The 17,246-nt window shown below is 38.1% G+C and overlaps 1 protein-coding gene across 1 annotated transcript in view; it reads right to left on the reverse strand.

Annotated features, from left to right (window-relative positions):
- The window catches only part of CFAP20DC (CFAP20 domain containing), a 261,784-nt gene that overhangs the window by 20,898 nt on the left and 223,640 nt on the right, over positions 1–17,246 (reverse strand). Inside the window, 8 exon segments of the mRNA XM_034066195.1 lie at positions 14–217; positions 3,673–4,086; positions 7,530–7,822; positions 7,825–7,860; positions 13,118–13,170; positions 13,302–13,395; positions 13,937–14,114; positions 14,879–15,015. Of these exon segments, the coding sequence (XP_033922086.1) occupies positions 14–217; positions 3,673–4,086; positions 7,530–7,822; positions 7,825–7,860; positions 13,118–13,170; positions 13,302–13,395; positions 13,937–14,114; positions 14,879–15,015 (1,409 nt within the window).

Consider the following 17,246-nt stretch of genomic DNA (forward strand, 5'->3'; position numbering starts at 1 on the left):
GCATTAGACTTACTGGCGGGAAACAAGAGTTCCAATTTGCTGTATCTTCACTGCTTGTACTTAGGCTAACATTGCAGTTATCTATCTGTGATGCACTCAGCTCATGGGAAATCGTAGTATCCCCCGATTCTTCACTTTGCTGTCTCTTCATGCTAGCCAGCATCTGTAGTTCAGATGAACTGAGTCTATTTGACTGGTAGCTTTTCCAGTCGTACTCCTGTGAAATAAAATGGAGTAGTCAACAATATAGACAGGCTCACTGAACAGAATATAGGAATAAAAGAAATATACTGGAGAATCTCGTGGGGAATCTTCTAGAAGCTGCAATACTTACAGAGAAACAAAATGTTTATTAGAAAAGATTAGTTAACAGATTCCTGCTCAGCTATGAAGATCAAACGTATTTAGACGCAATTACAGAAGGAAGAATACAAACACTGTTATGGAAAACAGTTTGAATCCTGGGTGTTTGGTGAAGTTGCTGTTCTACTGCAATTAAAACCAGAAGCTAAAAGCAGGATTTCAGAAGTTCAAAAACCCAGCAGCTATGCTTAAGCATCAAATGCAAATCTTGAAACAAACCTGATCACACAGTTATCATAGTGCCATAAACACCAGCAACATAACAGTTATTTGTCAAGTATGGCATAAAATTTCTCTGGAAAACAACACATGTCAGCACTAAATTTTAAAAGTTATTTTGGTAACTTGCTAGTGTATGAACTAAAATAATTTACTTTAAGATAAACAGTACAGCAACATTTAATACTTTCAGGTTATGACATCACACAAACAGGACTTTTGTTTTTCAAAACACTCATGGATATGTGCAAGTGATCAATAAATATCATATAGGCTCAATTATTCAGCTCCACAGAGGTATGACATATACAGCCCACAGAAGATGTTAGACACTGGGCATTGATTCTTCTTATTTTAAGGAACCAGTACAATAAGGCATGTATATATCCTAGATTTTTACATATGTTGCTTAGCATTTCACACACAAAGTGCTCACTTTCACTAGAAAAAAAAAAAAAAAGGCACTCAGAGGCTATTTTTTGGCACTATGTAGTCTGCCTCTTTGTACAAGGTATAAGATCATGACAGAAGCTGTCAGCACAGCTGCCACCCCTTTTGTATCTGTGGCTTTTTAGGTCTATGCTTCAATCCTGAATACATTATTACTACCATGTTTAATTCTAAAATAATGCAGGATGTTTTCCCTAGACACTTACTGAATGTAAGTTATTAGCTCAGTTACTATTAGTTATTTGTTCACCTCACATGAAGCTTGCTATGTTACACTGGAAAGACTGCTTTGCTGTATTAGTATTCTACCAGATCTACAGCTGCTATAACTGTTATTGATCTTACTGAAGATACTGATGTCCTGTATTTATTTGGTTATTGTAAGAGAAGCTTCAGCTTAACTTTCTTGCCTCATACATGAAGTAATTAGCATGCAGCATTAAAATGGCAGCATGAACCAGTGCTATGCAGAATAAAATCACTAATCATTGAAATAACATGTTTTCTCCTCTTTTCATTAAATAAAACACATTGTCCAAGCCTGCTTGCCTTTTCTGTTACAGCTATGAAGAAAGATGTCTCCCATGGCAGGGTTGGAACTAGATGATCTTAAAGTGCTTTCCAACCCTAACTATTCTACCATTCTATAGATTTTTGTAAGTTTTACAAAACAATTCAAAACATTTGTTTCTCCCTCCCCAAGCTTATCTCAAGTTGCCATCCTGTTTTCTTTACATGTTATGGTCTCACTCTAGAAACACCATATTCAGAAAGGAGAACAAATGTCATAGCAATTTTCTATGCTAAACATTGTGTACAATAAATTCTTGTAAGAAAGGAGGAATAGTTTGGACTATTTATTTTGTAGTTTGAGATGCCCACTACAGAACAGCCTCTTCTCAAATTTTGTATTGTCTCAGCCAATTTTCAAAGAGAACATCTGAAAATAGAATTTGAAATTAAGTTCACTCTGTAATTTAGGAGAAATTTTTGATGTAAAAGTAATTTTGCAATACTCATAAATTTGTCTAAAATTAGTATTTCATTTAGTAATTAAAAGTTTACCTTCTCTTTCTGCATATCCTCCCCTTCTGATATTTTTATTAAATGCTTAAAACTTTCGCTAGATTGACAAAACCTGTTTAAAGGATTTCTTTTCATATATAATGACATTTGCATTCCTCTAGGTTCAGACAATTTCTTCAGGATTGTTTGAGTGCAGTTACATGTGCAGAAAACTTTAATTGCCAGCTATCTGCATGCTTGCAATATTATCCAGAGGGCTGCACTTCTTTCTTAATTGAAAACATTTGAACTTAATAATAGCGAACTCTATTAAACATGAATAAAACACTGTAAGAAAACAGGTCCTTAAAAGTGTATTAAGTAGTTAGCAAATTGACTTCAGAAAGACTCGGTTAAGCACTTTTTTTTCTTTACCAGTCCTTCATATATTTGGCCTTCTATGATGGACCTACGGAACTGATGAATAGGGATAGAGCAGCTGATGTCATCTACCTGTCCTTGTGCAAAGTGTTCCACACTGTCCCACACAACATCCTTGTCTCTAGATTGGAGAGACATCAATTTGATAGTTGGACCACTCGGTGGATAAAGAACTGGCTGGATGGCCACACGCAAAGAGTTGTGGTCAATGGTTCAATGTGCACCTGGAGACCAGTAATGAGTGGTGTCCCTCAGGGATCAGTGTTGGGACAGGTCTTGTTCAACATCTTTGTTGGTGACATGGACAGTGGGATTGAGCGTGCCCTCAGCAAGTTTGCCGATGACACCAAGCTGTGTGGTTCGGTTGTGTCATGGTTTAAACCAAATCTGCACAGTTCGCTCACTCACTCCCCCCCCCTCGCTCCCCCGACTGCCGGAGAGTTAGGAAGGAAAATCCAAAGAATGAGGCCCCCACGGATTGAGATACGAATGGTTTAATAGCTAAGGTATAACACAAATCACTACTGCTACTACTACCACAAATAATAATGATAAAGCAAACAACAAGTGAAGAGAATACAACACCTCACCAGCTACCGACCCATAACTCACTCCACCCTGCCCGGCTGAACACCGCGTGGTACCTTCTCCATTTCCCCCCAGCGCTCCACGCCCTCCGGCCCTCTCCCAGTTACATCCTGTGTATGACGTGCTATGGTATGGAATACCTCATTGGCTAGCCTGGGTCAGGTGTCCTGTCTCTCCTTCCTCCAGGCCTCCCCTCCTCCCCGGCAGAGCACGTGCTCAGAAAAGGCCCTGAACAAAAACACCCTCAAAACATGCTCGCTATCAAACAACTGTTCCCAGCCCAGAAGTCAAAACACAGCACTGCACCAGCCACAAGAAGGAGAAAAATGACTGCTACGGCTGAACCCATGACAGGTTGATATGCTGTGTGCCTCAAAAAACTACAAAATCAGCTTTCAATAGACTGAGCTCAGTAAATACTGTCCGTGCCCATGGCAGGGGGGTTGGAACTAGATGATCTTAAGGTCCTTTCCAACCCTAACTATTCTATGATGAAACCAGAACGTACCTGGATGAAACACAGATTATTTCTTGGTGCAAATAAGTATATCCAAAATAGCTTTCTCTACAATCTAGTAACTTAATTTCAAAGTAAAAATCACTTACAAAGCTCTGTGTTGTCAGACATGAATTTTCTCTTGAGATCCTCTTCAGAGATTTTTTACTGACAGATCTTTTTAATTGACCAGAAACTCTTTCATAACTTTCATTTTTCTCAGATCCATTTGGAAATTCTTTAAAGAATGCAGATTTACTTCCAGTTGGAGACAGAGAAAGAGTAGGCTTTAAGCTTTTCTGAGAGCTAACAGAATCTGTGTTGCTCACAGTGGAACTCTGTGGTTTTGATAAGATAGTCTCTTTGAGGTCATGTTTGCTGTGTCCCTTATTCTTCCAATATTCGTTTCTCCATGACATCCTCTTCAATGGGCTCTCTTTAAAAACTGCTGAATCAGGTGTTCCTGGCCTACTGTGGCTGATCTCAAGGTTTTCTGTTCTCTGGATAAATTCACTGTTGTCATCCTAAATTTAGGAAACAAAGCAAGAATGATTCCCTCTCATCATCACACAATACAGTTTTACATAACCTTAACGTCTGAAAATGGCTCTTCGATCTCTGCTGCTTAATTCCAATCTGCAAGGATTCTAAAAACCAGCTGCTCTTCTTGGCAACTACATTGAGTACAGCACAAACATCGCACATCAAGTAATGAAAAGTAGAAAGAGAAGGAGAGGGAGACAAGATTACACTTTTTAAAATGTCAACCCAAGTTTAGAATGCTGGTAACCTCCCAAACCTGAGTGTTACACTACGATCATCATTTCAATAAAACTGTAAACCTAAAGCAGAAACTCCACAACAATTACATCTTTCCACTGAATTATTAATACTCTATATTTTCATATCATATTTTCAACTGAAATGTAGAAGGAATAACTCATGCTGAGATCACACTACTCACCAGTGATAATACTGGAATATCATATTCAGCACCATTTCAATATCATTTAAGAGTTTTGGAGATTAATTTATTAAACTTATATTCATGCTTGAAACAATGCCTCTGGAAAATATGCCATGAATCAAGAGTATGATGTTCACTCATACCACATCTCAACAATAAACATCAAGACCAAACACATGGAAAGAAAAATAATGGGGAAACACATCCAGCATTTGCCTCAGGATTCTTATTCTCAAAGAAGAAAGGATCAGAGGCTTCATCTTCATTTCATCATGCTGGTCATCTGCCATATGCCACTGCACTGGATGTAAGGCAGTATATATTACAAGATTCAGTAAGATGCTGAAATACCATCTTCATTATGCCTCCCACAGCCAAGGTGCAGTCCTACTCCTCATGAAAGTGATCCAAGCATTTATATCCAAGATATTGATTTCAGTGAATCCAAGACTGGAGTCCCCTGCATAAAATGCACGTTCAAGAAAATAAGCCCTCAATTTTATTAATGATAAATGTATTGGAATTTTTAGTCCCTCACTTAGTAATTGCATTGAAACACAAATCTATATTTCCCTCTTTTCCATGGATTTTTATTTGCCATAAGTTATCTTAAAATCTGTGCTGGAAACTTATATTAACTGAAGATTGAATATTACCAAAGAAAACACTATTTTTTTCCCCCACACACATTAGAGATAAATGGACAACTCTGATTTATCTAAAGCTTAAATCCTTCCAACTTTTCCATGTCTCTTCCACCATTCATATTTATTTAGGCTCTAGAATAATTTGTTAAATACTAAATCATGAAATGGTGCCAGAAACATCAATAAAGTTTGCTTGATTAACTGTAGCACAGCATATGTAAACTGAAGATGAGACTCATTTTCCTGAGAAATGAGAACTTCCATTGCTGTGATGTATTCCTTGAAAGATGCAGATGGGCGGTTCTGGATGCATAAAACTGATTGCTTTTGCTGGGTTGTAATTTTAAGATCATTCTAATGACTCTAGAGGGCCACCTACTAGGAGCAGATGGGATACAGCCCTTGTCTACACTGAGATTTAATCCTGAGCTATCAGTGAAGTTATCGATCAGCCTTTGTCTTTGGCACATTATTTTACTTCTTTATTCTTTGAATTGTATAAGGACAGAAAAATTCTCAGTTTCTTCGTTGAGGGCTTCACTGGTGAACTTGCCAGTTACACATAAAACACATTTTTGATAACACTATGTGACATGTGGTCACACCTGCCACAGTCACAGCCTTTATTAGCAAGAGTTCTTGGGTTTGCTCTGGGTTGGGCAGAATCCATAAATGCTGCCATGACAAGTTTACCTATACAAAGTCCCTGACAGAAATTTGAGATGAAAGCATAGGCATGCCTAGAATTACAAGATGAGTCACTTGATGATGAACAGTTCAGGAGAAGAAGCAATTTTTAATTTTAAACTGATTATTTGACTCTGATAACTGAGTAACAGCACTGAACTATTTCAGTTACTAATTAGTAACCAGTAAGGGTAATTTATAAATGCTGTTTTCAGTTTGCAGCCTGAAACATTCCCTCCCCAAAAGGCTAAAGTTACACAAACCATATAGTTCTAGCACAGATATTCTGTGTACATTACAGCTCACAGTATATGCAACAAAGAGAGTCAATGCTTACTTATTTGAAATTCATCCTGAAATTCAACTTGTCACTTATACTTTGCAGTTAAGTAAATATTTTTGTAGATAATACTGACTTTTCTACAGATTTAATAAAAAAGTTCTTTGAAATCCAAACAATTCTACACTTTTAGAATGGTATCCCATATAGTACTGCTCATGAGCTACCAGCTTAACTAAACTGATTTAATTCTGAAATTCTAGAACTTTGTTTGAGATAAAGTCTTATGGGTTTAAATTAATAAATAATACACTGCCCTAGATAATGGTAAACCTCCCACAACTACAGAAGAAGAGAAAATTTGTATTTTTTATAATTAACATTAGTGTTTTGGGTTCTCAGAGATGCAGAACATAGAGCAGTTCAGTCCATCTTGATATTATGAAACTAGGCTGCATTTTATTTCTCAGCTATACGCAACAGAGCAGAATGCTAAGGAACAGATTTTATAATTCAAAATTAAATAGAATGTTCATAAAGGTAGAAACTCTTTTAGCAGTTACCATAATGACACAACTATTCAGTTCACTGACAATTTGGTTAATTTGTATACAGAATCATATGATATTGATATATATATATCAATGTATATAAACATGTGATACATTTGCTAAAGAAGTATTTCTTTTCTTTCATTAATTTTATTGCTGAAAGATTTCCACATTGCAAAAGAACTGAAGTTGATGATGCTGACACAGCTCAGACAGGACATAGAGTAGAAATACCAATCATCAACTGATATTAAAAAGCTGAAATTTCTTATCTCACTTTTGACCATATTGGTGGGCAAAACAGTCACAGCTTGCAGTTTTAAAAGGCACAACAAAGCCTTATTTACTGCACTCTTGCTCAACCCTAGAAGACTTACATCTTGCTCAAATCTGTGATGCAGGTTTTCCTAAAATCTTTTTTGTTGTAAACATGCACAGTATCCACATCTCTGTTGGCAAAGGGTCTCACAGGTTAGGCTTCTTTTGTCTATGTGTTACAGAGGTAACAAGTTGCCCTGCTTTGGCTGCCCCATCCCTTATAGCGTTCAAGGTCAGGTTGGAGGGGGCTTTGAGCAACCCGATCCAGTGGAAGGTGACCCTGCTTGTGGCAAGGGGCTGGAGGTAGATGAGCTTTACGGTCCCTTCCAACCCAAACCATTTTATGATTTTCACTGCTGATTCCAGCTGGCACAGCAACCTGACAAAGACAAATCTACTTGTAGATTTCTGGGGAAAAGATGATTTATCCTCTATATAGCCTGAAGACAGATTCTCATCTTAGGAGTTTTACAATGAAGACTACTTTATCAATAATTATATGTACAAAGTAGCCTACCTCTTCATTGCCCTCAGTTCCTTGATCATTATCTTCAGTCTGGCTTTTCCCATGTACTCTGTTACTATCTTGCTTCAAATCCAAATGGAAAATGCCATATTCCGGTGACATATCTGGAGAATTCCCATGAGGAGCTGATCAAGGTCTTGATGAAAATGAGAAAGTCTCTTTATTATTCATTTGGTGATCACCTGTTTCATTGCTGTGATGTTCAACTGAGGCATTCTTTGGCAAGGTTACATTACAGCAGGCTGAATCTTCACCATCTACAAACTGCTTGCTGCTATCCAACTAACACACTCAGTGAGACTTTTTGGAAACACCCATTCACCTGAAATGTAAAATGCTTATTTTAATGCCAAATATGTAAGTTGCAAGCTACCTGATCACTCATTTTCCCTGGGAGCTGTACAGCAAAAGATGTTTTTCTAATACAGAAACATTCTGCTTATCAGGTTTATACAGCTGGAAGAGTGAAGAGGATGCAATGAAAAAGATCGGGCTGCTTTCCAGGTGAAGCAAGGTTAAATCAGAACATTTCCAAATCACAGTTCAAAAAATCCACAAGCTCTGAAACATGATGTGCAAACCTGCGATTTCCAAATCTGAAACTATTTAACTGTTAAGATTTGAAACCGTTCAACTGAATTTCATTCTAGTAAAACATAATTTTATTAAATTTGGTTATTGATCTTCTTTAGACTTTTTTGTGGTTGACATTTAAAAAGAAATCACACATAGTTGGTGGAAAGTTGATATTGCAACCTGATGCTTCTTTCTTACTGAAATTCAACACTTTTTTTTATGTCCAGAACCTATGGTTTAAATCTTAATATCAAACTATAGATCTGATGAAAAATAGTATAACATGAAAAATGAGTGAAGATCTCTATCACCAAGTTCCCATGAATACAGGCAGTAATCATCTGCCAATTTTAAACCAACAATAAACTCCAGAAATGGATTTAAAAATTGACTGCCCCAGATAAACATGAAAAGGCCATTTTTATACTCTTCTTGTTGACTTACATTTTACTGTTTGGAATGATTGTATAGAAAAAAATGTCAATTTGATTGATTAAAACCAATTTCAAATCTCGTCTGAGAGAAGGAGAATTGCTCAAGTATTCAATACTCCCTTATCTTCATTAAAGGTAGTGTGGTGTGGATTATTCACTAGATCTTGAAACTTTCTGGCTCCATAAAACAAAGTTACCACCAACATTAAAAAAAAAGCACCTCAATAAAAAAATACTAAAACCATAATAATGAAATAGCACTGCACTAATAAAATCCTTACTGTCACAGAAGACAGTAAGTTTGTTATGGAATTCTAGTCTTTTTAGTTTTGTTAGAGAGAATTATCACTTCAGGCAGATTGAGCTGCTTTGAGGGGGAAAAAAATGTCACAGCCACCATAAATGAAGCAAAAAGAAAGATGAGGGAGATGCAAGGAGAAACAGTTTTTTTCTCACTGGGTTGCTGTGATTTTCCCAGTTTACTAAAGATAGCTAGTAAAGCTGCCAAACTCCAATATTCTAAACAGCAGTTTGTACTAGGATCAGTGAAAAGCAGGGACCTGACACATGGGTGGCTTACACCTACATGTTCCAGAAGAGACTTCAGTGTGTAGACAAAGACCATCTAAAGGCATAAGCCCCAAGCCTTTTCAAGTAAACTCTTTAGTTTAGATAATCATGCTGCTTTAAAACAATCTAATAGATCATTGTCTACTGTACATAAAAAAGCCTATTTTGCAAGTATATAGAAATCTCACCTTGCTTTTAAGTAATAAAGCTATGAAAGACAAATTTATGTAAGTTATGTAACTTATTTTAGGAATGTGTTGGTCTAGTTTTTTCAAGAGCCTCAAAGACATGAGTGCTTTTAACACTGTCAAAACTTTTAAGAAACAACTTTCATTTGTATAAGCCAAATGATCTTCTCTTCTGATCAACAGCTACGAGTTTCTCAAAGGAGGATAGTTGAGCAGAATTGTCCTGTCTTTGATCACTCAAGATTCTATGTCAGGTAATTGGAATTATGTTTTGGATGCTAAATCTACAGTGTTTTAAACTCTTTTTATTTTTTTCCCCAAGACAACTGTATTAAAATTTTCACCTTGCCACATTCTTCAAAACTAAAAATACCTTCACAATTTACTTTGCTACAGCGCTTTTCCTCTCTCAGCACTCTGTGATCTTCTGAACAGTCTGGCACCCACCCTTCCAGTTTAATCTAGACACATTTTACCAGGTTTCAATGGCAGTCGCTTGAACAAGACCAAGATGTATAACATATACTCCTTTAGTATTCAGAAGGCCTTCTCCCCCATCATGAAATTAGGCTTGACACGTATCATGCTATATTTGCAGTTTTCAAATATGCACTAATAGCTCAGACCACTGAACCCTTTATGATTATAAACAAGCACTTCATGAGAACCTGCTAATTTTTATGCACAAAGGACAGTGAATGAGTAGGGAGAAATAACTTCATATTTATTATGGCCTACTGACCTAATAACAATCAGCTTCCCCAACTGATTCACCTTTCTATTCTCATTTTAGAATGCCTTCTAATGCAGTTGTTGGTGTTTAATTTGCAGAGGTCATTAGAGATAAAATTTTGTAATGAACTCTGAAGCAAAAAACATGGTGTCAAACCACTTGGGGTTTGAGATTTTAAGTCAATTTTGAACAAACTATCAAAATATAAAAGAAAAAAATCTTAAGTATCAGTTTTTGTCAAGTGTTTAGAGAACAGGAAGCAGTTAAGACTTAAATTCCTACCTCCTTCTACTGGTTCTGCCTCAGATATCCAAAAACTTCGCATACATCACTCCCCATTGTAAAAGTAATGTCTCTACTCAGATATAATGGACTACAGAAATATAAAGTACTTTAGAAGATTTAGCGTCTGCATATTTAGGCTGAGTATTCAGGTTGTTTAGTCTAACATCTGTAAAGAGCACTTGTTTCCAGAGATGTTTCCAAGAAACATGCTTGTGTTAGTGGAAAGTTAAATGCAAGTATTATACAGGGGAAGACAGAAAAGTCTGTAAGGCTTTAAGATGGCATTTTATGCTATGAAGTTCAACAATATCTGCAACCTGTAGTTAGTGTAGCATTCTGTTAATAGCCTTCAAATGAAAGATGTGAGGAGTTCTGGACCAAACCAAATCCTATTTTCTCTCCATCACAAACTATACTGGATTTTCTTTTTAACTCAGTGTTTCCATATCAATTGTAATGAACAATTTGGAGTATCTTAGCAAAATATTCAAACTACTACATAATCATAGAATCATAGAATAGTTAGAATTGGAAAGGATCTCAAGATCATCTAGTTCCAACCCCCCTCCCATGGGCAGGGACACCTCACACTAAACCATATCACCCAAGGCTTCATCCAACCTGGTCTTGAACACTGCCAGGGATGGAGCATTCACCACCTCCCCGGGCAACCCATTCCAGTGCCTCACCACCCTAACAGGAAAGAATTTCTTCCTTATATCCAATCTAAACCTCTGCTGCTTAAGTTTCAAACCATTACCCCTTGTCCTATCACTACAGTCCCTAATGAATAGTCCCTCCCCAGCATCCCTGTAGGCCCCCTTCAGATACTGGAAGGCTGCTATGAGGTCTCCACACAGCCTTCTCTTCTCCAGGCTGAACAGCCCCAACTTTCTCAGCCTGTCTTCACATGGGAGGTGCTTCAGACCCCTGATCATCCTCATGGCCCTCCTCTGGACTTGTTCTCACAGTATCATGTCCTTTTTATGATGAGGACACCAGAACTGCACACAATACTCCAAGTGAGGTCTCAGAAGAGCAGAGTAGAGGGGCAGGATCACCTCCTTCGACCTGCTGGTCACGCTCCTTTTGATGCAGCCCAGGATACGGTTGGCTTTCTGGGCTGTGAGTGCACACTGCTGGCTCATGTTCATTTTCTCATTGACCAACACCCCCAAGTCCTTCTCTGCAGGACTACCATGAATTTCCTTTTTGCACAGCCTGTAGCTGTGCCTAGGATTGCTCCGACCCAGGTGTAGGGCCTTGCACTTGGCATGGTTAAACTTCATGAGGCTGCAGCAAACAAGATAAAACAATCACCTAAACATCTAACTAGTTGTTCTGCACAGACTTATGCTAAAGCTTCTAATTATAGTGTAACATTTTAATGAGGGTTTCAGCACTGTCTAAATAAGATTGACAAACTATAAACAATGCTCACTCATTTTATTTTATCCCTTGCTTTAAAACAATTTGCGTTGGCAAGGTACTGCACACCTGCTACAGAAGAGGAACTCAGGTCTATAATAAATCTAAAAGATACTATTATGAAGAGCAGTGAAAAACCTCTAAGGTAATCAGAACCTTAATCAGAGGTTAGCGGTGACTAACCTCTAAGGTAATCACTTATGAAAGCTCCACTATCCTCATGAAATTTGTATCAATATTTACACACAGTTCTTGTTGACAGAACTTGTTTTGACCACAGTATAGGTGGGGAGCCAGAGACCACACAGGCTTGATTTTGCTTGGGGAATGTGGTTTTGTGCCACTGACTTGTCACAGGCATATGCACATTAGCACTTTGTCAAAGGTTGGACTTGATGATCTTAAAGGTCTTTTCCAACCACGTTGATTCTATGATTCTAAGTGGCAGGACTATGCTTTTGGCTAAGTCATCACCACTGAACAAGGCTTGTGGCTTGTTGGCTATGAGGCAAGATCAGTTGTTGGCAGCTTCCTGACTAGAACATCAATCCCGGGCTTTATGGGGTTACAACAGTTTTCATTCTCATAAACACAAGCAGTAAAATAGCAAAAAACCCTTAACAGCAAGTACGGATTACTGACATTGTCCCAGTATACAATGCCTTCTAAACATCCCAAAGATTAAACAAAATGGAAATGACCCACAATATGAAGGAAAATTTCTTTGGTTAATGAAGGCTATGCCTTTCAATAGGAAGTAACGCTACTTTTTCATAAAATTAAGGATTATTTTTGCCACATTATGTACTTTCCAGGCATATACAAAGCAAGTTGCCACTGCATGACAAAAATATCCACACCTTTTGGCAGATAGGTGTGAAATGGAAACACACCATAAACTGATGTGGCCTTCTGTGGGAAAAAAAAAAATAATAATTTCACCACTGAACTTTAGAAACAAAACCAAATCCCCCCGATAATACATGGGTACCATAATTAATATCCTAAACTCTTATCTGAGACAAGTAAAATTTCTCATACATGTGATGTTTGAGTCTTTAGCGTTAAATTTATTAGGGATTTAAAGAATAAATTAGTTTTAGTTCTTTTCCTTTAATCAAGAGAGCATGAAATTTTTCTTTTTTTATTCATTCACTGCTCTGGCACTCTGATTAATCCTGCAAATCTTTATCAATGCTTAAAAGCAATTCTCTTGCATGGTGTTTGATTTCCATAATCCCCCACAACACAGACATTTGTATTTTCTATTAACTGCTTCTGGGTCCTCTGAAATTTATAACAGATAGTTGGTCCTCCACACCACACACAACTTTAATACAAAATAACATAATATGAGCACCATACCACTGGTTATCTTCTACATGGTTTTGGCTGCACCTTTCAAAGTTAATCTATGACTGTGTTGTGGTTTAAACCAAGCCGTACAGAGCTTGTGCACTCACTCTCTCCCTCTCCCCCAACTCCCGGAGAGTTGGGAAGGAGGATCCAAAGAATGTAGCTCCCACGGGTTGAGATAAGAACCCAGGACAGACTGTTCTTGTCTGCTGATGTTCCTTGTGATGAGTCAAGCTGAAAGTATACTCTTCCACTCTCAGAGGTATCCTGAGTCTGAATTGCAGGATCTGAAATACAACCCAGAATTTTATGAAATACCTGTGAACATGTGTATTCTGTGCTTTTCTTACTTCAGGCATGAAGAAACAGCGTACGCAGCTTTGTCCTGGGATACAAACATCTTCCAAATGGCACAGGAATCTTGTAGGGCAGCAGGAATATGACAGTCACAAGAAAGTAAAAATTTAACATTAGGCTTAGAAGAAAGGCAAACCACAGCAGTTAGAAAAAAAGGCTTGCAGAAGCCTGCAAAATAATCAAGAGTCACTGGAGCAGCTCAATTACAGCATTAAGCAAAAAGGAAGATGTGTATAACCTGTTGCTTCTGCCAGCAGGTTGTGATCCCTTGCTCAAACGCTCACAGAGAGAACGAGCATTTATTCAAGTTCATACAGGAGAATAAGCCATGATTTAATATAAATGTCTTCAGTAATTAACAAGGTAAGATAAAGGATACGAAAACCAGAGAATTAAGTCTTACACTCTGAAGTCAAAATCATGCAAAATCTCTGGCAGCTTGTGAACTCTACAATATTGCCCACTTTATGCTCTGACATACATCTTTAATTATTTGATGAGTATTTCTTCTGACTTCCTGATCTAAAGAATCATTGCACGGTGAGAACAACAGCTCCAGTCTCTCAGTGTCTTGTATGGATTCAGCTCCATTTCCCTTGCCTTGAAGTTGGCAAGATTTATTACTTTTACTGCTGTGGGTCTTTGTTACCTTGAAAGACATGATCTTCTTACTGAAAGTCAAAAATGTAACAGCTTTCAAAATACTCTAAGGTAAATACACATTTTAAATTAAGCTTATTTGAAAAATAAAATGTTTCCAAATATTTCTTTTTTTTTAAAAAAGTATGATCTTTCAGGAAACTGAAGAGTTTTTTCTCTTCATCACAACTCTCATAAGGAAAATTATTTACACACACAAAAACTTCTTCAGGCTAGACAATAAAAAATTCAGAAAAGTAAGAATGATACAAAATCAGTGATTTCAGTAGGAAGAGAAATCTGCAGGCATAATGCTGAAAATAGATCAGCCTTTTCCAGTTAAGTTTTTTTATCTTTGAAAGTACTGATATTCCACAATCTCCCTGTGATGCTGTTCCAGTACTGAATCACTTTATCGTTACAACCAGTTAGAGCTTCCCTGCAAATCAGGGACTCTTGTCTCCACTGCACCCGAGAAGATTCTGGCCTGTCTTCTCTTCAATCCTGCGTTAGTTAAAATAGGAACTAGATTGTCCTGCAGCCTTCTCTTCTGCGGGCTGAAAAAACCCATGCCATGTGCTGTAGCCACACAAGCATTTCACTCACCTGCCACTGGATGTTACAGTATCTCTTATTCTGGAGGTCCACAACCAAACACAATATTCTGGACATAATCCCCCAGTTCTCAAAAAACCCTTTAGTGTGACTCCTCTGCTTGTCATCTTTTCCTTTATGAAAGTGCCAGCAGTTCTGTTGTAATTTAAGCCTCCTTACCTCTCTAGATACCCTTGTACTGACTCTTCTGTTGGAAGATAGAGGTGGCCCAAAGATCTTTGACCCAAATGCAGTATGTGATACATCCTGGGTTTTACCTGTGCGTATATTGTGTTGTCCTCGATTAACTGAGCTACCTGAGAAAATTAACAGTTCTACAAGAATTGCACTACTTACAGAGAATGAATATTCATTTCTTCAAATCAACAGAGAAAATAATTATGAATACTAAACATCTATAAAAGTTATGTTCTTTTATAGCACAACCTCTAGCAATATGCAGGAATAGCAAATGCACATTTTATAGGAGCGTTTCAACATAAAAGCCTTCTCTAAAATGGGGCTATTTATAACAAAATTATTTGCATTATTTCTTTGGAACTAATGAAATAGTAATTTCTGACAGGAAAAAAAATCAACTCTGATTAATACATAACAATAAATAAATAACAAAACAGGAAAACTGAAGTGAGACTGTCAAGGTATCACTCACATCTCATAGGAGAACTATCTACATGTTGCTTGCTTTATGAAATCACTGAATCTACTCTATTAACCAGGGCTGATCTCTAATATTGCAAACATACTCTATTCCTGTTAAAACATTCTACCTTTTTCACTATTTTGTTACAGTTTAACACACAGATGCATTTTGATAATTAGTTTCAAGCACAGAAAACTCCAACCACTCTGGACAAAAACACAAAGTAAACATGAAACATAGGTGAATGTTCCAAAAGAAGGGAAGAACACAAAGGATTACACATTCATTTTATCACATGGATTCAGAACTTCATCTAATATCTGGTTTCCTCTTTTTTAATACTCCCAAGATTGTCAGTGAATTCTCCTTTCCAGAACTGATAAAAAGGATAACCTCACATTAATTTATAATCAGAATCATAGAATAGTTAGAATTGGAAAGGACCTCAAGATCATCTAGTTCCAACCCCCCTCCCATGGGCAGGGACACCTCACACTAAACCATATCACCCAAGGCTTCATCCAACCTGGCCTTGAACACTGACAGGGATGGAGCATTCACAGCCTCTCTGGGCAACCCATTCCAGTGCCTCACTGCCCTCACAGTTTCTTCCTTATATCCAGTCTAAACCTCTGCTGCTTAAGTTTCAACCCATTACCCCTTGTCCTATCACTACAGTCCCTAATGAAGAGCCCCTCCCCAGCATCCCTGTAGGCCCCCTTCAGATACTGGAAGGCTGCTATGAGGTCTCCATGCAGCCTTCTCTTCTCCAGGCTGAACAGCCCCAACTTTCTCAGCCTGTCTTCACATGGGAGGTGTTCCAGCCCCTTGATCATCCTCGTGGCCTCCTCTGGACTTGTTCTAACAGTTCCATGTCCTTTTTATGATGAGGACACCAGAACTGCACACAATACTCCAAGTGAGGTCTCAGAAGAGCAGAGTAGAGGGGCAGGATCACCTCCTTTGACCTGCTGGTCACGCTTCTTTTGATGCAGCCCAGGATATGATTGGCTTTCTGGGCTGTAAGCGCACACTGAAGCTGGCTCATGTTCATTTTCTCTTTGACTGACACCCCCAAGTCCTTCTCCGCAGGGCTGCACTGAATCTCTTTTCTGCCCAACCTGCATTGTGCCTGGGATTGTTCCGACCCAGGTGCAGGACCTTGCACTTGTCTTGGTTAAACTTCATGATGTTGGCATCAGCCCAACTCACAAGTGTGTCAAGGTCCCTCTGGATGGCATTCCTTCCCTCCAGCATATCAATGGAACCACACAGCTTGGTGTCATCAGCAAACTTGCTGAGGGCACACTCAATTCCATTGTCCGTGTCACCGACAAAGATGTTGAACAAGACCAGCTCCAACACCGCCCCCTGAGGGACACCACTCGTTACTGGTCTCCGGACAGACATTGAACCATTGCCTACAGTGCATTGCGTGGTGGACTTGGCAGTGCTGAGTTAACAGTGGGACTCGATCTGAAAAGTCTTTTCCAATGATTCTATGACTTTCCTCAATAAGAAAATAAGCATAGAGAAAATACTACTGCTCACTAGCTGTGCAATAAGCATAGAATTGATAATCCAGTAATTAAAACTGCAGTATTTTACCATGCACACAGTTCATTAAAGCTGCCTACTCACTAAGTACATTATGGAATTTTGGAACTCATTTAGAACATTTATGCACATTTCAAAAACTGTTTAGAATGGAAGAGAGAAAACTGTGCACCAACAGAATTAAATTAAATGAAAGCCAGTGAGGTCTCTAACTGCACTTTCTGCTGAGAATTCACCAGATTCTCTTTGCAGCCATTTTTTGAAGTAATTTTTCTTTTCCAACCTCATCAAAGAGGAGAAATCACAATGATCATACTCTCCCTTATT

Source organism: Melopsittacus undulatus, chromosome 9, assembly GCF_012275295.1.
Source record: "Melopsittacus undulatus isolate bMelUnd1 chromosome 9, bMelUnd1.mat.Z, whole genome shotgun sequence".
Taxonomy (NCBI): Eukaryota; Metazoa; Chordata; class Aves; order Psittaciformes; family Psittaculidae; genus Melopsittacus; species Melopsittacus undulatus.